This window comes from Anopheles moucheti, chromosome 2 (assembly GCF_943734755.1).
Source record: "Anopheles moucheti chromosome 2, idAnoMoucSN_F20_07, whole genome shotgun sequence".
NCBI classification, from domain to species: domain Eukaryota; kingdom Metazoa; phylum Arthropoda; class Insecta; order Diptera; family Culicidae; genus Anopheles; species Anopheles moucheti.
Genome location: NC_069140.1, coordinates 27275816 through 27299597, shown reverse-complemented (window position 1 = coordinate 27299597; position 23782 = coordinate 27275816). Strand labels below are relative to the sequence as shown.

At 50.7% G+C, this 23782-nt stretch overlaps 1 protein-coding gene across 1 annotated transcript in view; it reads right to left on the bottom strand.

The window, feature by feature from the left end:
• Positions 1-22652, bottom strand: part of LOC128297226 (uncharacterized) — a 35006-nt gene extending 12354 nt beyond the window's left edge. The window contains exon 1 of the mRNA XM_053032834.1: positions 22002-22652. Within this exon, the coding sequence (XP_052888794.1) occupies positions 22002-22119 (118 nt within the window). The 5' untranslated portion in view covers positions 22120-22652. The remainder of the gene's footprint in view (positions 1-22001) is intronic.
• Between the last annotated feature and the right edge of the window lie 1130 nt (positions 22653-23782).

The following is a 23782-nucleotide window of genomic DNA, read 5'->3' as shown; positions in this document are numbered from 1 at the left end:
TCGTTGCTGTGTGTTGGTTCTGGGCTTACTTTCGGTATCATAAAATTGCTGGCAGGGTGTACCGATCAATAGTGGAGAGGCCACAACAACAACAAAACACGCAACAATCGGTGCTGGAACCTCCATTAAAATTGCCTCTAATCAAGCAATCAAGCGGGCAAGTGTTGTACCTAGTTTACTAACCCCCCCATCCCCACGCCCAGATGCTATTCATTTTGTAGGATTGCCGTTTCAAACGATGGGAGTGTGACGGGACAGCGACGTCCAGCAGCGAGACGTCCAGCGAGCGATAGTTAAGAATTTAATGAAATCTTGTGTTTTGTGCGATTTACGATGCGATTTCCGTGTGGCGAGTGTTTTTCCAAACCCTTCCCCTCTCCCTCCCCCCGCCGCTCTCCCTCCTTTTTCCGTTCAATTCTTTCAATTTCGGGTAGATCATCGTACAGCAACTCGTCAGCGCAGAAGAAGATCAAAATCAAATCATTCAGCTTAAAAGTATGCTAGTATGCTGTTAATTGGATGCGGCTTCCCGAATGTCGGAGGCCCCCACTGCATGTGGAGGAAGTGGTGGGGGCGAGAGGGGGCGAAAGGGAGAAAGAAATAATTTATAAACCACAACAACACAAAACACACACAGGGTGGGGAGGATTTCTCCTTTTCCTGCTACACACACACACACACACACGGATACGGCCACGGCCACATGTACGTGTGATTCAGGTCGTCGCTCGGGAAATTACTCACTTTCCGCAAGTTTCCCGGTGGAGTGCGCATCCATTTCGGGTAGATCATCCAATTTCCGAAGCGAATCTAATGCCCGCAGATGTGCCCCCTTCGTATTGCCGCCGGGGGTTTTTCTTTTTATATATATTCTCCACTAAATCACCTTCGTCTCTACATTGGCGTGACTTTCTCCGCGGTGCCGTCAATATAGTGCTCCCTTTTGGGGTGGATCCTGCGTTTTGCGATCGCTCGATCAAAACGCTCACCATTTCGCTGTTGGGCATCATCTTGATCGGCAGGGTTGAGTGTTGCGCGAACGAGTTTAAACAATTGATCTGCGTGGATCGCGAAGAAATAGCAAAAGAAGAAAAAAAAAAATGGCACAAAACAAATCCATCCCCGCAACATGTTTGTGGCAAACCCTGTTTCTATAAATTTCAATCTCCTGCAAAAAAAAGCCCGCTTTCGTCAAAGCGTTGGCGAATCGAGAGCTGTCACAGACTGGAGCTGTTGTCATTTGTGCCTCGCTAAGACTTCCCGAAAGTAAATCCAATTGTCATGTAGCTGGTCGCTGGCAGCGTGCAGAAGGTAAAGCCGAAAATCCTCCGATCGCAGCCCACTTGCGGTATGTCCGTTCCCAGGCGCAAGGAAGCGAACGTATTTGAAGGCGATGAAGAAAAAAAAACCCTCCAAACTCATAACACTCGAAAAGCAGCTCGAAGGCTTGTCCGTTCGACGAATAAATGTTTATTGTGATACGATTAATTTTAATTTGATGTTAGATTTAAGTGAGCAGATTAGAATCATCAATCACGCCAGTCGAAAGTGTCGAGCCGTGGAGTCGCTCTTCACGGGTACTCGGTACTCACGGCCCAAGGAAAGCCAAAAAGCCGTCCGGCACGACGATATCTCGTTTGCTCTTTTGCCTCTCGCCTTTCTGTCCCTGTTGCCTGTCCTGTCAAATGCTGTGGGAGGGGGGAAAGCTCCAGCATCCCGAACTCCGGTGACTCCACGCGGATCAAGATCTAATCGGGGAACGGGATTTAGGTTCATGTTCGCTGTTGACTGGTGGCGGAGCAATGTTGGGTACTCCAGCAGGTCCGAATATGGACCGAGCGAGTTCGGCTCGTGAGCAGTTGTGCGAATCGACACTTGCGATCGCGACAATCCACACAGGGGGAACATTGCGAAACCACCGCCCATACACGGCCATTGGCCATGGCAACCCTGCGGGATGTAGTGGAATTGATAAAGCGGATCAACCCAACCGCTTGTAACGCTGCCCATGTGCAGACATCGCACATCGGTTGGAATTTCGTTGGGAAGAAAGTGGACCAGCGATCTCATTGTGGGCTATGGACGCGCGCGTTAATAGCAGCTGCATCGCAATGCTCCGAAAATCAATATCCGGCTAAAGACGCGCTTGCGCCGAGTGCTTCATTAGCGGGCTCCCCCGGTCGGCTAATGGAGCTGCCGAGGGAACAATTAAACCATCCAGCGTGTACCATGTTCGTTCTTTGCGTGCCCGAGAAGGCGGAAGCCAACGCGCACGGTTTCGAAAGGAAATCCATATCCACATTCCACACCACCGGATTCCCCCCCCCCCCCCATCAGTACCAGGATCCCAGGGTCCCAGGGAGATTGTGGGATTGAAACCTTTTACAGCTGCTGTTGGGTTTTATTTTCGGTTGCTCTCCCTCTCTCCATTTCCTCCGATCAGTTTCGGTCGGTTTCGTGCTAGATTTCTTACGAAATAATTACGACATACCCCGAGGGTGTACGAGGTGGTGCGGTGGTCAAGATGTTGGGAGAACCGCGGCGAGGTGAAATGCAGGGATTTTGGTATTCTATTGCCTAAACCACATAATTTTCGACGTTTCGAACGGTCTCTACATCCTCATCATCATCAGGGCCTCATCATCGATCGTACCGTGCGCGGGCTCCGCGCCTTTGTTGGACGCAACAGAACGCGTGAGGAATCGCCGAGAAGGCCACTTATGATTTGGAAGATGATTTGTGGCGCTTGCGCTGAAAGCTCATCTGCGGCTTGGCGTGCTAGTTAGGGCGAAGAATCAGGGGCAGAAACCAGCCCAACCCCAGCCTCACCCGGCCCGAGGGGGTTGGGGATCCTTTTCAACTCTTGTGCTCTGTCCGTTCGGGCATCCATTTCGCAACCAGCACGAAATTGGATTGGAGCACGGGTAGAAATTGCGCCGCAGCTGGACCAAACGCGACAAGGTCAACAATCGGTCGCTATCAATCGGTGCAAATCGTCCCATGGCAGTCCTCCCAATGGTATGGTGTCGTCAATTCGATTTCGCTTCAAAGTGGAAGTTCGCAACACAGTTCCACATTACCCACATTGGCCGATGAAGACATCGCGATGGTGAATTAAACGTTATCTGGCAGTTCAATAGCTTATAGGACTCACATGACGCACGGCTTAAACCGAGCGGACCGGACTTAAGGCACCGTTTGAGAGCTTAGCGATCGATCTCTGCTTGTTCTTCGCCGTCGTCTACGATGTGTTCCGTTTCGGCTGTATCGGGATGTGTTTTCTTTCCCGCATTCCGGGGTCCTCCAGTCCCACCGTAGTCCCCCGGTCTGCCTGTGTACCAATGCTGTACCACATCGTACCAGCACCGAAGCGACCGGATCGTGGCCATCTTTACCATCGCCGCTGTTGTTTGTTGCGAACGAATCGATCGATCGATGCGTTGAAAATGGTCGATCAAGCCCGAAACGGGTCCACGGCCACGGCGGGAAAAAAACGAGAGGCGCAGGTGGGGTTTGTGCGGGGGGGATTTGGAATATTTTTTAATTATATGCTTCGATAGACATTAATAGAATTAAATGGTAAGCGCATGTATTTCCGTGCGCCGTTTGCCTCGCCACAAACACGGCGTGACTAATCCGTGGCTTTTCCACCGTCGTTGTGCTGTGCTGCCGTAGCAGCCCTCGCGCGTAGTAGCTTCCCCGTTCGCCAATGGACCGAACCGAACCGGGTCCCGTTCTTCGATTCCTTTCTGCGATGGCCTTCTTGCTTTGAGATCGGCTTTTTATTGTAGTTGAGTTATTCAACCGAAGATGAAGCTGAGTGGGCTTTTCTTTCAACGTTACGATCCAGCAAGTCACAATTCTAAAGCCCGCCCGGTTTCGGTGTCCGTTTGCGCTCGGAGTCGGGTTCCTTGCCTTCATCGCATTCCAGTCTCTGCTGCCATCCGAAAGCGATCGGAAAACAATCGGCCCACGGCAACGGGGAATGCGTGTGAGGCGGAGGGCGAAACAACGTGCGCTTCCTGTGGCGTTTCCGTGGCCTAGGGCAAAGCCCAGCCCGGGTCCTCTCCGGGTCTGGGTTGGATTCGGCTCTCCGGATAAGATTAGGCGAGCTTATGTGTGTGTGTGTGTTTGTTTTGCGCACCGAAGCATAACTCCGGTCCAGAATGGAGTTGAAAAACAAATGCTTTCTTTTCGTGTTTGCCAGCGCACACATCGGTCCGGGTACCACCCGGGACAACGTTGTAGCACTGTATGGCTTCCACTAGATGAGGCAGGCGAATAGCACACACCAACGTGCGAAAGAACGGCCAGTCCCGTGTGTAGCCATCGAAATGGGTTTCCTTTCGCTAGCGGAGGGACAACGATCACGATAGCCGCAAAACGCCGGTGAAGGTGGTCGACGAAACTATGCTTTGAATGCTGTTTTGCTGTTAATATGTTACATTTCGACCCGCCATATCGAACCCACCTCGTCGAAATCTCACGGCCAAATGTATCCCTGGGCCCAGAGTCACCCAGTGTTTTTTTTCTTTTTGCGCTCTCGAACCGCGATGCGATCTGCAACAGCAAAAGCGAAAAAACCTAGAGCATTCAAATGGGTCGGTTGACTGGGTGGAATGTCTTTGCCGGGAACCCCGGTTGGCAAACAGTCACCCCCTAAACGCAACCCCGCTTGGCAGACACCTGGCTGGTGAAAACGGTCGGTGGATCTTGCTGTGGGTACATGTTTATTTATCGTTTTTACTCGCGTACGACTCGCTCGGGCCATTGGGCGCTCCAATTTTTTCTCTGTTTTGTTTTGTTTTATCTGCCGCGTTTTCCCGCTTGCTACTTGGGAAGGAAAAAAGAGTTGTTAAGCTGAAGAGGCCAGCACCGATCGCAACGACCGCTATTTAATGCAGCTTTTCCGACTGCTAAAATTCTAAGCATATTCACGTCTGCCTACAAATAGCGTAATTGCATGCGGGATTTCTTTCGCCTTTCACTAAACCGGCAACGGAAAACATGGCCATCGGAATGCTACGGAAGCTGCCACTTGGTTGGCCATACTCTCTCTCTCTCGCTCTCTTTCTTGCTGCTCTATCATCTCGGTCGATTGGAACCATTTTTATAGCATGTGAATCAGATATGACCCATGTTTGGGCTGGTTGCTGTCTTGCTGGAGCAAAAAAAAAAAAAAACCCCACATAAGCGATGTTGTATTTTCTCTCTCTCGCTCGCTTTTCTTCTATTTTCACGTTTTTTTCTGTTTGTCTTCCTATATTTCCCCCCTTTAATCGCTAGAGCGAGAGTTCCGTGCTGATTCAAAATTGCTACCATCGTCGCGCGCGTAAGATGCAGTTGAAGATTTATTTATCATCTCATTCCCGGCAAACGGTTCGCTTGTTGCTGCCGAGTCTGTGCCTGTGCCTGTCGGATATCTTCACCTAAAAGCGGTAGGCGCGTGGTACCAAACCCCCCCCCGAACAGGTTCTCGTGGTCGATAATAACATTTTACGAGCGCACTGTCCGCGGGAACTGGTCCGGACCGAATCTGGTTGGCGCACGGGATAAGCAGTGCGAACGAAGAAAAAAAAACTCACACACCAAGAGTTGCTGTTTCTGCACTGGCGAAATGTTGGACCCCGATGATCTAAGTAGCCGATTTACAGACCATTCTCGTTTTATCCTACTTGTTTCATCATTTTCCGCATTAGCGTCGGAGCGACGGGGGCCGTTCGGGGGTGTCTTCGCGGTACTTCGCGTACACTTAGCATGGGTTTAATTTTTATGCTCCGGAAGCACAGCGACTGCACAAGATTAACGACTGGCGAGCGACCCACACGGGAAAAAGGGCCAAGACAGGTACCAAGTTTTATAGGTTCCATTTTGTCCGTAGCCCTTGATTAACCGGACAATGTCAGGTGGCAGAATCCCAACGCACCCAACAAGGGAGGTTTAACGCATTAACGATCGCAGTTCGTAGTGGACTTGCGCAAAAACAAAAAAAAACCCCGGTGGAACCACGGCAGCCTCCCGGGAAACGGACGGAAACATAAAACTATCTCTACTGTAAGAGAAGTCGCTTTTTTGTTGTTGCTTGTGTGTAGGTTCTGGGGTTCTGCGTGCGTGCCCTTGTGGCTTTATATTGTGAGGTTAGCAGCTTTCCCCTCCCCCCCTGGGTTTCTCGCCGGTGTTCTGATTTTTCCTACTGCACTCTGGGGGTTTTGTTGCGGTTGAGGATGAGTGTTTTGTATGCAAAAATCAAAAAACGTAAACCCCTGCGCAAGCATGGGGTAAAAAGCTTGCAAAACTAACCCTTCGGGGACTGAACGTACGGTGTTGAATTACCGAAGCTGTTCCATATTAAGTTACCACCCCCCAATTGCCCAGTACCCGGTTGCGGTTCGGTTCGGTATCGTCTTCGGTTGCGGGCGGTACGAATTTCAACGACAGTGAAGTAACGGAGATATTTCGTACCGCAGCATCTCCTTGCCCTGGGTGGGGTTTATTTATTCGCCCAGTTGGTGCTCGGTTTGGCAACCCAACACTTGGCGTTAAAAATAAAAATGATGCGTCTTCGTTTGCGCCGGCGATCGCCTGGATGTTGTCCTTCGTGTACGTCGGTTTAGTTGTAGAGCTTGTGGACATACCGGCTCCACAAACGGCTAACCGAAAAAAGACACTGGCGACGACCAAACACTTTGACATTCGCAAGTGCTCTCCAGCCAGTCGCCATCCGTGCAACACTACACCAGCGCGCCCGGCATGAAGTGTCCGCCCTGGGACGGAAATGGTTCCCCCTGCAAATTGGGGAACGCTTCGACGAAACGGGAACAGGGGATAGGGGGCACACACCGAGTACTAACAACATAACGAACAGCAGTGGAAGAAATCATCATCTTCCAGACGCTGACGCCACCGTACCGATCCGGGATGATGATATTGTTATTTGGCTCTCCAAATTCTTCCGATGCTCCTATTTTATCCCGTGTGCCCTGCTGCTGCTGTTACCGCTCAAGGACCACTCGAACAGCGCGCTGGCGCGTAGGAGCTTTTTCAAAAGTCTTTTACGGCAAGTTTTGCTGTTGACGCGTAGGCGACTGACGGCGTATAGACGAAGCAGAACCACATTCCGGTAAGGTTCCGCTTGACGAGGGCATCAATCGTCGAGGCGGTAGAAAGGGAGCAAGGAGAGAATGGGAGAGAGAAAAAAAACCCCGAACTCCCAAGCTAATGGCGCTGGTAACGAATTTGTAATCAATCTTTCAATCATTGCTTCATCGACCCTTGGGGTGAATTTTTGGGGAAGGATTTTAATTTAAAACGCCCCCACCCCTCCTCCCCTACTTGGCCGGCCTTCCGGTCTGTGCTTGGTGCTTGAAAGGATTGAAATTAAAGGCATTCGTTCGTATGAATCCCGCGCAACCCTCGGGGTCGCGTTTTTCTTTGCACTTAGTGTTTTCTAGTTTTAATGAAACGCGCTTCACGCATTGTCGTCAGCTTCGAAAAGGAGAATAAAGTTCCACGGGATAAAGGCAACGGATGTGTCTGAGCTTGGGGGTGTACAAGAAAAAAAGCTCAAAATAAAACAAAAAAATACTGAAGGAGCTGAAGGGACACAATAAACGCCTGAAACAAAACAAAAAAATCTCGTAACCGGAAGCTGGTTTCGAATGAACCCAACTGGGATGGTTTGATTTATCGCCAGGATGAAAAAAAGAGGACTCGGAGCCCTTTCGCTGAGGGAGACAAAATTCCCTGAGCTCCTGGAGCTGTGGTTCTACTGTTACACACCCCGTACCGGCAAAATGGCACAAGGACTGGGAAAATCGACCACAAGAATGTTGCCCATCAAAAATATGCTCGCATGGAGACAATACCGGGCCTTTCGGGGTTGGTTTTTTGTTTCGTGTGTTGCCGGTCCGAAATGAAGACTCCGGGCATCAAGTATCCGGTTTCATATTTGATCGGAAGCCATCGTCGAACCCTGGACGCTTGGATGCGAAGGGATTTTGTTTGCCGTAGAAAAATGTATTCTAAATATGTTCTTCCTTGCTCATGTGCTTCATTCGCAAAACTCTCGACGACTCATTTAGAAGTAGTTAATCCGGAACGTGGGGCCGTAAAGGGTGTGCAAATATTTAATAGGGGTTCATTTAAACTTGATTTGCTCCGGTCGGTAACATGAGCCTGTTTGTAGCTTTATTCCAAAATTCCCAGCGGACGCAGACGCGCGGCAGAATGTAGAGCAGCAAAGTGTGTCCTTCCCAGGCGATAACACCGTCGAAGGGATCACCAGCTGGAAAAAAAACCTCCTGCGGGCGGAGATTCCTCTTATCTACGGTACTTGTTACAATATTTGCCGAAGGTTGATCGGCGACAACCCTGCAACATGGAACATCTAAAAACCGAAAAAACATTGACATCTTTCCGTCCGAGAAAGACATGCCGCGAGAGCACCGGAGCGCGGGCGGGCGGCTTCACAATCGGAATGCCGGGCACACCGGTTTCCCCGGTTAACGTGGGTGAGCGCTTTATCTTAAACAACCGTAATGGGAAAAAATTCCACCTTTATTGTGTTTACCTTTGTCTTTTTGGGGGTCTCTATTGGGTGTAGTTTCTTCACCAGGGCTGCTAATGGGAACCACCTTTACCGCCCAGTCCGCCCAATTTCCCGACGCGCCAAAAGAGGTGAATGCTCGGCTTTTTTTTGTTTGGGGGAGGGTGGAGAGCCTGTATGTTTTGACGGTTTTGAGCTTTAAGAAATGTCATAAATTTCGTAGCGGTCGCGCGTGTGAACCTGCAAAAGGTACCACTCCCGTTTTCTGACTTGGCAAGCGGCGGGGCAAACTGAAAAGAAGCGGACATCGAAACGCAACCATTGCTCAGCCCATCGTTTGTGCCGTTTGTGTGCGGTGAAATAATCATCCGTGGAACAGGTCGGTGCGATGTTGGCGAAAAACTGCAACCAACCGGCCTGCCATGAACCTAACCGAATGGCGAAAGGTGTGGTAACACTACCCGCTGTGAGCATCGAGAACGGGACAACCCAGCGGGACACCTCCAGTGGAGACTGGAGACTTCGATCATCGTTCAACGTTCGACAATGTAAAGCAAACAACTGGAAGCCTCACTCGCAACGGTGCGAGTTCTTGATCCACCACGCGTGCTTTCGTTCGTTGATCGACAGTAATCGTATGCAAAGTACCACGATCTGCACAATGTTGAGTCTGAAGGACTTCAGGAGTGAGCGAGTGACGTCTTTCGCGACGGGAATGTCTTCATTGCCGATGTCTCCGATGTTTCTCTTTGCACCGGGATGGGAAAGCAAAGCAAAAAACACATCGCTGCCCGCGAAGCATCCCCCGGCCTGATGACGGCAAAAGTGCCCAGTAAGCTTGTCTTCCTGTCCCGAGGGAGGCTTGCGCAACTATCATTAGGCCATTCTGTACACCGGTGTACGCTTCTGCAACGGGGGTCTTCTTTCATTAGCGGGACTCGCGCGAAGCGAAGATGGGAAAACACAACAGCCCCGGTCTGCCCATCCAGAACCATGTAAATTAGTGCACACGGGGAAGCTAACCCTGGCTGGATCATTGGCCCCGATGATCGAATTTGCCGTCGGGAGTTGTCGAGAGTCGTCGGAAGATTCCCACAGGCATCGTCATTACGGTGGCGATGCGTCAATTGGTCGGGCCCTGGGCGCGCTGGTCAGCTGGCTGGCTGGGCACGGGCATATCGGGCAACCCGGTAATTGATGAACCCCCGTCAGCCACTGCACGGGACTAAGTCGTCCGGGTGGAGTACCCGAGGTAGAGGGATGGCGGTCAGTTTCTGCCTACTGCCTACCCGTGGCCTACATTGCCCCCCGCGTGAATCGATTGCTCGCTGGACAAGCGGATTTTAGTCATAAATTAGCGCTAGTTGTGCTGGAAGGTGTTGTACCCGTTGCCCGTGAGGGCCGAGGAATGTTTTGAGGCCAGTTTAGACAGGGAGAGAGAGAGAGGCCCACTTGAGAAGTGATTAATTTTTGTGTTTTGTTCAAAACACTGGACCGGATGCAACGACTTACTTGATGATTTTTTTCCCCCTCCCCAGACGCTGATGGTGAAGTTTTCGCGAAGAGCTCGGGAGAATAAATCTCTTCACCGAACCGAAAGCCAATAATTCCTCCGGTGAGTTGTTTCGTTACGCACGATCGAGTCGGCCCCAAAACCCCTCGTCCGTGGTTGTTCCAGGGTTTTGTCCAGTGGCAGCTCCAGCTATAAGCTCTGTCCACAATAGATGCGGTTGCTGGTGTTGTATTTGATGCGGTAAAAGCACACACACAGACGAAAACAAATCTTTTCCCTTTGGACGACTCGACGATGGGTTCCATTTGCCTTTCTTGGCCCTTGGAAGTGGCCCTTGTGCACGGCAACCAACCAACCAACGCTTTGGATCGGTTCGATCGGAGTGTAAAACCACATCAATCCAGAAGCCGAACCCAGCACGAAGATGATGAAGTTTTGAGGCAAAGGTTTTTAGGCAAACGCAGCGAAGAGACACACCAAGAACCCAAGACCACAGGAAGGAAGTCATAATTTCATACGCGGCCCGTCCGACTCCCGCCTGAGAGCAGCTCCAAAAGATCGTCATCTCCAAGAGGAAGCTCCACGCGATCGGGCTAAGTGTGTTGTTCGCAGTAGGTTTTTTTTCTGTTTGGTTTATGGTTCCCCTCCGATTCCCCCAACGGTGGTCGCGTTGGGAATCCAATATTCAGGGTCAAATATTCGAGTTTTATGAGCTCAATCAAGCGATCATAAAAGCAAATAATGCGAAGTAGGTAAACATGTCCCGATTGCATCTTCCGCCGATGGCGTTCGTCCGCGTTTAGATGTGTTCGATCCGATTACCACCCGTCGGTGGCGAGATTGATGCGACCGGAAAGTAGCGAGCTGCCTCCATGTTTGGCTTTGTTTGGTTCGCCCATTCGTGTTGCCCTGGTTGGATGGTTGGATGTCGGGCACTCTAGTTTGGGCCACTTTTATGGCAGCGCGCACTATCCATCCGAACCATCCCGGGGCGTGTGACAGTTGCGATTTGATGATGGGGTTTCACCTTTCGTTTGCTTTCACCGCCGATCGCAGCCATACGGTGATACGGTGTTGCTGCCCGAGGCTGCTGCTGGCAGGTGAACGATAAACGTCGATTCTGCCCCTGTTGGGCAGAATGATCGATACACGGGGCCGCGCATAAATCAGGCGCACCGCATCGAGCGCGATCAGCGAAATTATAGGCATCGGCCCCACTCACACCCTTTGGGCCCTTTGCGTCATGATAAGAAAGCAGGGGGAGGTAAAGACACGTTAGCGCCGCGGATAGGGGCGAAATGGTTGGAGGCAAACGTAAACGTAAGGCGACAGCCGATTGGCACTCATTTGCACTCCACGATGACGAGGCCCAACTTCCCATCTTCAGACTGCGATCGGTTGCAGCGCGCTGCAACGCCAAATGATTGCGTTTCCATCGGCTGATTGGCGTGCACGCGAAGTGCCGTGGTCGGTGTGGGCACTTGCCGCGTAAAAAAAGCGCAAGCAGCGGGCGCATCAGAGGCGCCCGGTGTCGGTTTCCATCTGGCCAGTACTAACAACCCGTGCACGAGACAACCTGATGGTAACGAGCGCAGAGCAAAAAAGAACGAGAAACCGCCACACGGCCACGCCATCGCTAAATCGATCCCATCTGATAGTCAGCTCCGGCGATCGCTGGGGAAGCCGTGAAACGGAAGCTCGGAAGGAATCGATCGTACTCCGGTCCACGGCCCTCCAGATACGGACACGCACACACGTCGCATGTGTCAGAACCTTCAGCTGGGAGGGAAGGCAAAGAACAAACTGGACCGCAAAAATATAACGTTGGAGAAACGGTGAGCAAAATGAATAGCAGCAACCTATCAGCCCCGGGTTGGCCTCCGATACAAAACCACCCCTTTGGGCAGCATCCGGCGACAAGGAGGGAGACGATGTATGGTATAAAAATTCGACATGAGCATACCGGCCAGGTTTCGCTCCACACCGGCGGTTTGTGAGCAAGAAGAAAAGATCGAGTGAATATTATTATGATAATTAGGTTCCATGCAGCAGCCACCCCGAACCGGTCGCAAACTCTCAGAACGGGAAGCAAAAACAGAAAAAAAGAACACCGTCCGATCTTCTTCGGCTCACTCGGGGTCCGCATCAAGAGCCCAGGCCGCTCCGCATGTATCCTTTACTACTTTGCTTTAATAACAGTAATTATGGTTCCGAAATTTTTATATTCATACTCATCGAAGGTGGCTGTCGGGTAGTTTTGGCCTGTTTTTTGGGGTCGTTGGTTAGAAGATAGCGGGGTGGGTTTCTTTTCTATATCTTTCTTACTCGGCCCCAAACGCTCCCCTGTTTGGGTTCTCCTGTTGAATCACATTCTCCCCCTTTTGCCAGTTTGTTGAATAGTTTACGGATTTTTGTTTTCGTTTTTCTTCGATTTCATCCAGCATCCTTGGAGTCTGGCCGATTTCGTAGAATTCAGCTGGCCCTCACCAATTGCTCTGTTTCGGGTGATTCACATTAGAGGGGTTGACTTTTGGCTGAGTGGCGCAAATCGGAATGGAATCGGTGTGGAATAATATTTGCTATGATGCCGCGGCCTGTTTTTGTCCGGCAAACAGATGAAACACATATTCCGTGCACGAAGCAAGCGCTAACCACGCTTTCAGTTCTGTGCTGCCGTGTGGCTTCCTTCAATATTCAACCATCGACGCACTGTCGTCTTCTCGTTCCTTTCGATCGATCGAACGAGTTTTTGTTTTTGCAGCGCAAAAACACAAATTTAATGTCGCTCGGTATTCCGTTCTTTATCTTCCTTCCACCCCTTTGGGAAGTTCTCGGGACGGGTGGCGGTGTAAGCCCTAATGTTGGGCAAGATGGTCACGAGAGGTCGCGAAAAATGGCACACGACGCACGGCGTCGCTGAAAAGCGTCGACCAACGTTTAGTTCTACCGTTTGCGCTGGCACCTGTGCTGGGGCGTTTTTTTCCACCCTTTCTGCTTTGCGAGATGCGAAGCACACGCAGTACGCATGTACGCTCCTTTGCTCTCGATTTACAACACAAAAACCCGTTCACCCGTTCTTGATGCAGCTGTCGCCGCGGTCAAGATCCTTTCCCTTCCTGTGCCATCGAGTGCCGGCAGGAGCCGGGAAGGAGCGCACGGTGAACGGCGAAAGAAAATTCCATTCCTTCCAGAACCGGCACACACATAGACGGGGGCACTCGTGTCCTGTGTCCCCGTTCTGCCGGGCAGGGAGTTGGCAAAATTGGAATGTTATTAATTGCCCTGGGATGGCCGGCGGGCAGGGAAGCGTTCACCATTTGGCCGCGGCCAATGACCACACGACAGAGATGGAGGCACAAAAAAAAACAGATGCACAAGAGGACGGCACCGGTCGTTAATATTTCGTTCCAATCGCCACGAAGGAAGGAAGAAAGGGCCCCAACCGGTGCGAAGATACACCGAACCAGATAAGGTTCGGAATTGATTACAGGAAATCAAATTTCGATGTTTTTCTCGTTCATTCTCGCTCTCTCTCTCTCACTTTGGTTTGGTTTTTCTTGGTCGAAATTCACATAATTTCATAGCCCCCGGGGAGGGGACTTTATTTTACTTTTTTTCTTTTTGGGGTTTTTTGGATGTCTCTCACTCGCAGTCTTTTCTCGCCACTCGCCATCGTAAATAAAGCCCAGCTCCAGAGCATCGAACAGGTTCGCTGCAACCTGTTCGTCCGGCTGTCTGTGTGTGCTGTCCAAATGATCCAAGAAAGTGGAGCACATATTTTAAGGGACAGTCCGTGTGGTTTTCAACCCCGGGAAAGAAAACCCCCGAATGATGAGAACACGGCACCCAAAAAGGTCAATCAATAATTAGTGAAAGGTGTTACCGTATTTCGTTGGAAGTTGCACCGAATCTTGGACCCAACATCGTCTTCGTCCAACTTGATGGCAAAACCCAACACCAGTCGGTGCTGCTGCACAAAATAGCGCACGGCGAATGCCGAAAGGAAGTGGAACGAAACGGTGTGCACATGGGTTTTCCTTTTTGTTTTTTTTTTGCATCCCCCATTTCCGGTACTTTGGACGTACAAATTGGGCCGTTCGCCGCTTTTGGTTTGCAACAATAATTGGACAGCGCAATACGTCAGTCATCTGTTGGCCGAGCTTGTTTTGTGGAGCTTTTAAAACGACACTTTTAAACGGTGCACGACTAATCGCCATCGCCAGGGTGCATCCCATTCGCTGCTGCTTCTGCGTTCTCCATTATTGCATCGCTTTTCCGGCCAGGGAGCATCGGGCACTGCGCTGTGTGTTTCCCCGGGCTTATAATTAAGCTTCTCACACACTTTACTTCCTTTCGGATGGCCGATGCTCGCGTGGTCTGTCCTCCATGTGTGTGGTTTTCCTGCACGAGTTTTATGCACGTGCGAACCGTGTCCGCCTGCATTTTTCTGCCTGCAGTGCCAGCAGCTCCAGCAATAGAAAGGTGAGCGCGAAAATAACACACAATAGTCATGCATGACGCGACCGACCGTACCCGAGGGCGAGGCACCTGCGTCCACACGTTTGTAATGGAGTGGAATTTTTCGAAATGGTTCGCAAACAAAAGCGCCAAGCGGAAAAACAACCTGCGATGGAATGGTATTTATGATGCATCGAGTGCAACGCCGGCTCGCAAATGATAACAGATGAAAGTCTCTGTACGATCTGCTTTAAATTAAAACGCTTTGTCTCTACACAAGAAAGCGCGGTGAGCACCACCACGAATTGATTAGGTGGCGCAAAGCGGCCAAGTGGCGGAAAAAAACCCTCATCGGAGTGCAGTGGTAAATTATTTCGAATCGATTTGTCAACGCTTACCCACCGGAACCGTTCGTTTCGTTTCGAGATCATAAATAATAAATATGTTTCTAGCGGAGGTGGAAAATGGTCTCGTCTCGCGCCGGCTAGTGTCCTGCTTCAGACGGACAGCAGTAAGTACAACCTGCGGCACCGTGGTAAACCAATTTGCAACGATGCTCGGCTGCTGCCAGCGGCACCTTGCGGACGACAGGTTGATGTTTTCATCCACGGATTGCAGGCAGTTGGAACCGCATTCTTCGGCACTTAGGGGTGAGGGGGTAGCAAAGCTGGACCGGATTGATTAACTGGACACATCCATCATCCCTAAAGGTTTTGAACTGGTGAGTGTTTTTCACCCCTTTTTGCTAGAGTGGTGCAATTTGCTTATGAACTTAAATTGTTACTCCGCACCAATGCCAGTTGTGTTGCGCACTTTAATAGGAAGCACCTCGTTCTATATTTATCCACACATTTTTTCGAACACCGTCCCAACCGATAACTCCAAACCCGGAGCACGAAATTCTCTCCCTTCCCCGCTTATACGAAATCTCCGCAATCGAACCGATTTGTGGTAATTTTCCATTTCCGATTGTTTTTTGTATTTGCTTTATTTTTGGGTTTTGTGTTTCCCCAACAGCCGGAAACCGATTTGTGCGGGGGGTTTTGAAAATGGGCCCCTTCGGGCCATGTGTGTGTCGGTGCTCGGAGAGGCCATATTTGCGTACATATGCACACACTCGCCATAAGTTGCCGCCGAATCCTACAATCGGAAGATTGATTTACGGCCCCTTGAAGCGGAAGTCGACGGTTTGGAAGGCACCGGTAGCGGTTCTCGATAGCGAGGTTCACGATCGATATCGATAACGATTAAATGGTGTACAGTGCGAACCGATCAGGCGAACCGTAATTACCACCAACTGTTTCCTCTTTATTTTTTTCGGCGTGGCAAAGGCTTCTGCGGAGGTCCTCCTCACACGCCTTATAATGATCGCATTACCGGCATGGAAGCACCGGATCGACCGGAAGCCCGAACGGCATGTGGCCCGGGAGTGTTGTGGCCCGAAGTGCAAAACGTTGGGGGGAAATTAAAATTCTTCCAACCGTTCGCTTTAACCTGTCCGTCGTAAAAATCGATGACAACGGGCGCGCAGGGATCACTTTCCGTCGGGGTGACAGATTGAGCGCGCTCGAGGGCGCGCGTGTCTTCCCAGTGTTCAAATTACGCCAAAAAGGATATGTGAGTGTCGGGGTCTGGGTAAGAATCTGATACCCCAATACCCACGGAACCCGGCGTCGGTAGTTTGGAATGACGTTTTAATTGCCGGCGCACCGACCGTCAGCTGGTGCCGCCGGTGTATCATCGGGCTGTTGCTGGTGCTTTCCTTTTCGTTTGTAGGTTTTCCGTTGCCGGCATCCGAACGTCATTCCGGCCCGACGCACGGGCTGGGTGGCATCTGGCGCTCATGAACACGATCGACGACCACGAACCCGTGGTAATCTCATCGCGACCGGTCCACACAAGTCGGGACCACACGCGGATCAGGTTGAAGGTGATCGGTTTTCATTTGTCGGCTTCTGATAACCATATGGGCAGGGTGAAGTAGACGAGCATCGAAGTCGTCGATCGTTCCCGAATACCTGCGGAGGGTAACTAACCCTTGATGAAGGGTGGTGTGTGTTTCTTTGCTTTTTGATGAAGAATTCTTTTGAACCTATGACTTTTGTTCATAAGGGATGATTGTTTTCTTGATTTTTTTTTTGAAGAATGCGTTCTAAATTTAATACAATTCGGAAATGAGATAATACATTAATTCAAATTTTATAGAATTTTTCAACACACCACAGCCCATACAAAAGTCACCCACTCAGCTTTCCCATCCAAGGCGCTCGAAGGGTTAATTGCTGGAAATGGTGTAGATAAAGCCAAAGGAAGCGCTCAATCGAACCGCGAACCGGATCGACTGAATCGTATCAAACCGAAACGGCGGCCCAGGGCAAAAGAATGTTCGGGGGTGCATTTTTTAATCGGTTATGGCTCCTCGGTTCAGCGCGCCCCCGATTTATGGAGGTATTCCCCCGGAAAACCGCCGCAATAGAATGGAACGTGAGAGTCCACTCGTCGGAGGACTCCTAATCTCGTACCGTTTTTTTTCCCATGTGAATCCGGGTCCGTCCCGGTCCGCACCCGGTTCAATCAATCTCGCGCCGAAGACCGGCACTAATGTGTGCCGGTGTCCCGGACGACGATGATGAGCGCGGCGCGATGACGGTGTGATGATGCATCAGCCCGGACCTGCGCATGATCATGACCGGACCGATCGCGTATCATTAAGTCGCACAGCCGAATTATCCACAGCCACCGGGCATCACGGGGACCATCTCAAGGTTGGGCTTTTAAGGTTCTTTTTTTGGGGGGTCCCCGAGCCCCAAGTGTGCCTAATTCGGTTACCCGTCGGTTTTTGGTGTTGTCTCGAGTGACGGTGGCAAATTATCGTTATTTAGAAGGGAGAGAGAGAGAGAGAAAGAGGAAGGGCGAGAAAAAAAACCGTGTGTTCTTTTGTCGAATGGTAAGTTTACCGGTAAAAATACCAAAGTGGCCTCGCGCGCATGGGACAAGTACCCGCTGAGCGCGCCGTCCTTTATTCGGTAATGACCGTGCACCCGGGAGGAGCTTTCAACGGGGTTGAAAGAAGCCGGCTGACGTTCGGGAAAACAAGTGGCATACTGAGGGTGGATAAGGAGGGTGGGGGAGGGGAGAGGGGGATGGGGGGGTGGGGATGGGAAGAGACCATAAGCGCATCGGACACATTGGGCCCATTAGCAGCTGAATTGGGGTTTTTTTTTATTCGCCAGCCGAACAGCAGTCGGTGGGGGTGAGAGTTGGGAAAAGCACGAGGGGGTGGGGATGGGAAGAAGCGCAACATAAAGGGTGAATGGAAGAGGAGGAAAAGAACATCATCTCAATGCGTTTCCCTATGCTACCCGTCATAATGGTCTTGCTGAAATCGACCCCCGAAATGCTGAGCCAACCCCCTCCTCCCTTATCCCCCTCCCCCTTCACCCCCTCAACCTTCAAAATGAATCCAAAATCCACCATCCGCCATGCGATCGGATGTAATCCGCATTTTCGTCCGGTAGGTGAAGAATGAAATAATAAGCGAAATTAATCGTAATGATATTTAATAACAGTAATACACTTCCACGCCTAAAAGCTTCGCGCACACACAAAAAGGTTTCTTAAGAATGCATGAAAAAAAACCAGGAAAATTCACACACACACACACTCACACACACCATCCGCAATGGAAAGAGCAAATGAAATGAAACGAATGGGGGAAAAAAAGCAACCAAATCCCCGTTTCTAGCTCTCTATGGCTTTGGGGGGTATGCCGTTTGCGCAATGCTGTAAGATTGAAGGGAAGCAACACAAAATCACGCCACGATCGGTGGTTGTTGAAGATGAGTGGCGAAAACAAAAAGTTGTAAGACGGTTGGGTAGAAATGGAGACAAACGCAGCAGCAAAACCAAAAAAAACAAAAACGCACATCGACGACAAAGTCTCAAAGCGCGACAAAACACGCAAACACACGATCATGATCGCGGCGGTTTTTCGTTTTTCCGCCCTTCTTTTTGTACCGAGGTAGCCATTTCTACCCCACAGGCCTCTTCGGGCCACCACGGGCCAGTGGGATCGATCGAAGAGCACGTAATTGTCACCTGCACGAAACAATAGTCACCCCGCAGGGTGGAAGGACCGTTGCGGAAGCCCAACATTATCTGCTGTTTTGTTGCGTTTTAGCCGGGCCCGGTGATCTAGCACGCGCTGATGGTCGCTTTTGCAATCATTAGCGGGAATGTGAGGCGAACCCCACCGAAAAGGCTTGAAGAAAAGCTTAACCCCGTCAACGGAAACTTCTCGAGAAAGAAAACCTGTTGCCTTCTTTTTTGTCCATGTTGCTCCTGCTTGCTTGCTTTGCGTTTCTTTAATTCGGGAATGGAATGTGCCGCAGCTCGATTGTTTTGAGATTTTTGTTTCTTTGAGAGGAGGAGGTGGTATGTTTTTGTCATTCCGTCCTCGTATATCGTCTCCCCGCCATTCACCCCAGCCATTCACCGCCCGGGAGCTGGGTGAAAATCCGGGTGATTTCATTTCTAATAATGGTTCCGCGTCGTTGACTTCGTGCAATGATACCGCCCCGTCTTCGGCTCGCCGGCGCGCACAAGAACAAAAAACCCCTGCGTACGGCGATAATAATGAGGCAGCGTAACGCGCAAACACAACAGAAACGCACCCGAAATTGAGCATTGTGGGTAGGTATTTTTGTGTTTTTCTTTCGGGTTGATTTGAGGGGGAACCGTCTTTCAGTTTTTGTTCGCCCGTTACTCACACCCTTAATCCAGTTGGTCCAGGGGTAGTTCGTATTAACGAGCAATGTTGAATGTCGCGAATCGAATCTCTACCAGGCGACGAAGCAAACGAGTGCTGGTCGATGGTCGAGCTTGATGCTTTTGACACCTACGCGCCACAGTCGCAAACGCAATCGCAACGATCGAGTCTGCGTGTCTTGAGCGCACTGCACCCACCCCTTCCCATTACCCTCATTCCACTCCCCCATCCTCACAGGATCCAAAAACAACCCCCGGCGACGATCGGCTCGATCCGGGTGGGAACAGATTCCGGCTTAGCCTGATATTCGCTATCGGGATCTTGGATCTTGATCTCGTGTGCAGCATGGAGTGTGTGTGTGTGTGTGTGTGTGTGTGTGACTCCGTCACCCTCCCTCCCGCTCTTCCGAAGGGGGGCTCGTTACATTCCGACATTAAGCGAGGCGTTGTCTTGCACAAAAACCCGCGCCCGATCGGTTGTGGCGTGTGATAAATGAGCTCGAACGTACGAAAGCTTGTCGCGCCTGAAGTCGAACCGAGCGCGCGCGCGCGTGGGCTTTTCGACCGTGGAAACGGGGCGACATCCTACAGGTCGCCTCGGGGTGGATTTTGCGCACACGATAACACACCACCCGGCCAAACCCGGCCAACCAAATAAATGAAAATCGTACAGGATCGACCAAGACGCACAAGGTGCGCATTGTCGTCTGGTGCTGTTTTAATCTTTTTTGTGGTCGTCGAAGATGCATTATTATAGTTTTGCGTTTCTTTTCCTGTGTTGCTTTATTTCCTCGCTCTCCCTCTCGGTGTTTTGGCTGCGACTGTTTGCATTCCCGTTCCGAGGGGGAATGGTGGGGCAAAGCCACCTTTGTCGCGACCATTTCGCGATCGAAACCGCATTGTCGCCAAGGATGACATTCTCCCAAAAACGGCGCACAGTTTTGCGGTGCGTGGGAATGAATTCTTTCTTGCGTGTGTTTGTGGGGTGGTTTTTATTTTTTAACTTCTTCTTATTCCACTTCTTCAACAATTCCAGTTCCTTGGCTTGCAGCGGCTGATCGCTTTAGACGTCCTCCGGCCAGAAAAATGTGGAGGCGTTTCCAAACGAACAACCAAAACAACCACCACGTTTTGTTTTCTAATGCTTTTTACTCGTTCACTTCTTCGAGCTGATGAAGAATTCCAATTCTTGGCCCCCGAACCGTTTGCGAGCGAAAGGCCACCAATTTTGCCTGAAGGTGAACTACTTTCGGGTGCAACGGAGTTGGAGATGGGACACCGGTAGGTTATTGAATTTCCATATCGGCTCGATGCGACGCGGCAGGCGCGTGAATCACATCAACCCCGATGCAATATGGGGTTTAATTGATTGAAAGCATCCGAACGATAATGGTGTAGGATATTGCTTACGGGATGTGACGCAACGGGTTGCAAGGGTTCTGGGGTGACGATAGCGGTGTTAATTGAGTTCAAACGCCCAGAACTCTTCATTTAATTCCAGGTACCACCTGGGTAATAAGCAATTTGAACAAGTTGTACAGAAACGTTTAAGGAAATCTCGTAAAGTTTTAATAAAAGAAGCCTTATACGAGCCTCCCAAAACTCAACATCTTGTCGTCTAAAGAATCATGCGGTACGGAACCGGAAAATGGGGATCCATTGTTCGCTGTCACCATATCGAGAAATGATCGAATTGCCAGCCTCAGTGGCAATCGCATTAAGAACGCGGTTCACTCTCGTCCAAAAGCTTCCGATGGGCCGCTCGGAAGGAAGCGACTCTTCATGGATGGTTTCCGTGGCTTTGATATTTCGCTATACCGCCCCATCGTACATTAGCATGTACCCCGTTCCCACCCCCCACCCCCTCCCCCCGTGGTTCACACCCTCACCACATATGCTCCATTTTCCGATACACCCCAGCGGCACGAAGACGGCAGCTGGTGGCGTTAAACGGTATGTCAAACATATGATTAGATTAGCTTTCTCAAGCGCACCGGTGGAATGTGTATTTCCCTTTTGATGTTGTCCTTCCATCCCCTTCCTTTTAAACCCCTTCCACCCCAGGAAAAATGCCTTCAAACCGGGGCCGAGCTTTCGAGCGTACAGGTGCTAAATGGTGGCGGCTGCGAAACGTCATAACTGGCTCAACGCGTGAGTGAACGATATTTGGCCACGATCGTAAAAAAAAACGAAGAACAGGGGGATCTTTTTTTAAAATTCCCCCCCCCTGTTCCGAAAGTGGGGTGCATGAAAGAGAAACAGCACAGCGCGCGCGTTAAAGCGGGCATGAATGCGAGTGCAGCATGAATCATTGTGAGACACTGCCATGAGAGCAAGTCATCAGCCCTGACGCAACAAAACGGAGACCACGGAGGAATTCCACCGGCAGGTAAGCCCGATGATTAGTATCACAAGGTATTTGGGGTGGAAGTTTCTTTTTCTCGCGTGCGCTCCACGAACAGCGTCTTGAAGTGGCTGGCGGGTAATGGAGTGGCCCAAGACCCAGGCCCCAAGGCACCCGGGTGCATTATGCATCTTGAATGCACGAGATGACGGCACGAGATTACGGGAGTCGCCACCGGCCTCGAAGGCGGCCTCAGGCGCTGAGAATCGATATGATCGCTGCTGGCAGCGGAAGTGGATGATTTGTGTTGTGGCCGCTGCCAGCCGCGGACCGGAAGGGAAACACACAAGGGTGATCAATGGGGCGATACTTACACGGACGCACGATGAAGCTGGCCACCGCCAGCAGTATCAGCGGCAACATCTGAGATACCGGCCGTGCTCCCCATATCGGGAAGCCCCACGATCGCCGATTCCGTACCAACGTCAGCATCTTCGGGTGACGGTGGGATTTGGGGACGGCGGTGGTTGTCAGGACGCGGGCGGGGGTTGGTTTGATTCGCGTTTTATCGCACGCAGCACCGAATAGTTCGTCTGTCGCGGGCACGTTGTTTGGCTTGTGCGTTTCGTTTACTATTCCCCGGGCAAACCCGTGTGCCGGTGTGCCGTAAAACCCGTCGCCGGCACTAGCGCTTCCGTGGCGCTACGTGTACCGCCGGCCGAGCTTTTGTTTTAATGAGCTTTTCACAATTTTTATGGCTGCACGCCATTCACCGCAACAGCAATCGTCGGTGGTGGTGGTGGTGCGCCTACGGTTTCGGGCGGAACGGATGGAAACGCGGTACACATTCGAAATTCCGACTCGCGATACAAGACGCCGAAACGATTGATGCGACAGGGGGCGGAAAGGGCGGAAGAGAACAAACACGGGAAACGCAATGCGGCCTCCCCCCCGAAAAGCGGTCTGTTCCGAACCTGAACCAGCAAACGTCAATGTGGTCTGGCGATGGGGGCTGCAAAAGGCAATCCTCCGTCGAACAATTGACTTTTCTAATCCATAAATTAAGGAAATCTCATTAAATGATACATTTTCGTATTCCGTATCGCGGGACGGGTTCGTTGTTTTTGTTACCGGGGCAAAGCACGCAAAGTTTAACGTCGCTTTGAAGTAGCGATAGAACGCGGATAAGGCGCGCGACCGTTTCCGGGCGCAACAGCACAAACGCCTAGATAACCTTGGCTGATTGGTTGATTTTCAATTAAATCTTTCACCCTACACGCACAGATACACAAACCGCAAGCACTCGCAAACAACAACAACACTCAATAGCTTCAATAGCACTAGCTGAACGTCGAGATCACTGGTACACTCGCGCGGGTATGATTCACGTACGTTTCGACAAAAAAAAGGAAAAATAAAAACGCTTTTCGCGATCACCACGCGGATCACCACAGTGACTAAGCAGCGTGATGAATGAAACGAACCCCTTCCGTTGCTCGCGGCGGCCGCGATCAAGATTGAATGAAGCGTACGGACACTACCACAACGCACGCTGGGCACTGCTGATGGAGAAGATCAATACACGGCGACGGACTTGGCGCACGCGCAAATTGTGTCGATCGGCAAAAATGTTGAGCGTGTTCGGTGTAGGGTAGTCGCGGAACTGCGTACGCAATTGTCTGACCGTCTTCGACGACGTGTTTCTTCGAACTGGTTGTCGGTGCCGGGCCGGGTCTGCTGCTGTGGCTTCGCCAGTGCTTCAGGGAGGTCGGGCTGCAGGTTTGGCGTAGAGTGTGTGTTTTTTTTTATTACCTTTTTCCCGTATCTGCATGCACTCTGCTTCGCCTCGGCCAGTGGACGGCAACCTGTCCCGTCGGCAGGTAGTTCGGTTTGATGGTTTTGAGATATTGAAACGAATCAAATCAGACTATTTGGGGCGAGTATCATGCCTGTCAAAAAGGTTACTAAAAATTGAGAATAGTAAAAAAAATAGTATATTTAAGATTTTACTGCTTAATTGTTGTAAATTTTTGTTTTCGTTTTCAAGTGCCTAAAATATTAATGAGTACTCCTAGTATTTTATCTTATGCTAGGCATGCTCGGCTACATGTGGGTTTTTATTTTTATTTATTTTTATATTTTTACCGGCATTTGT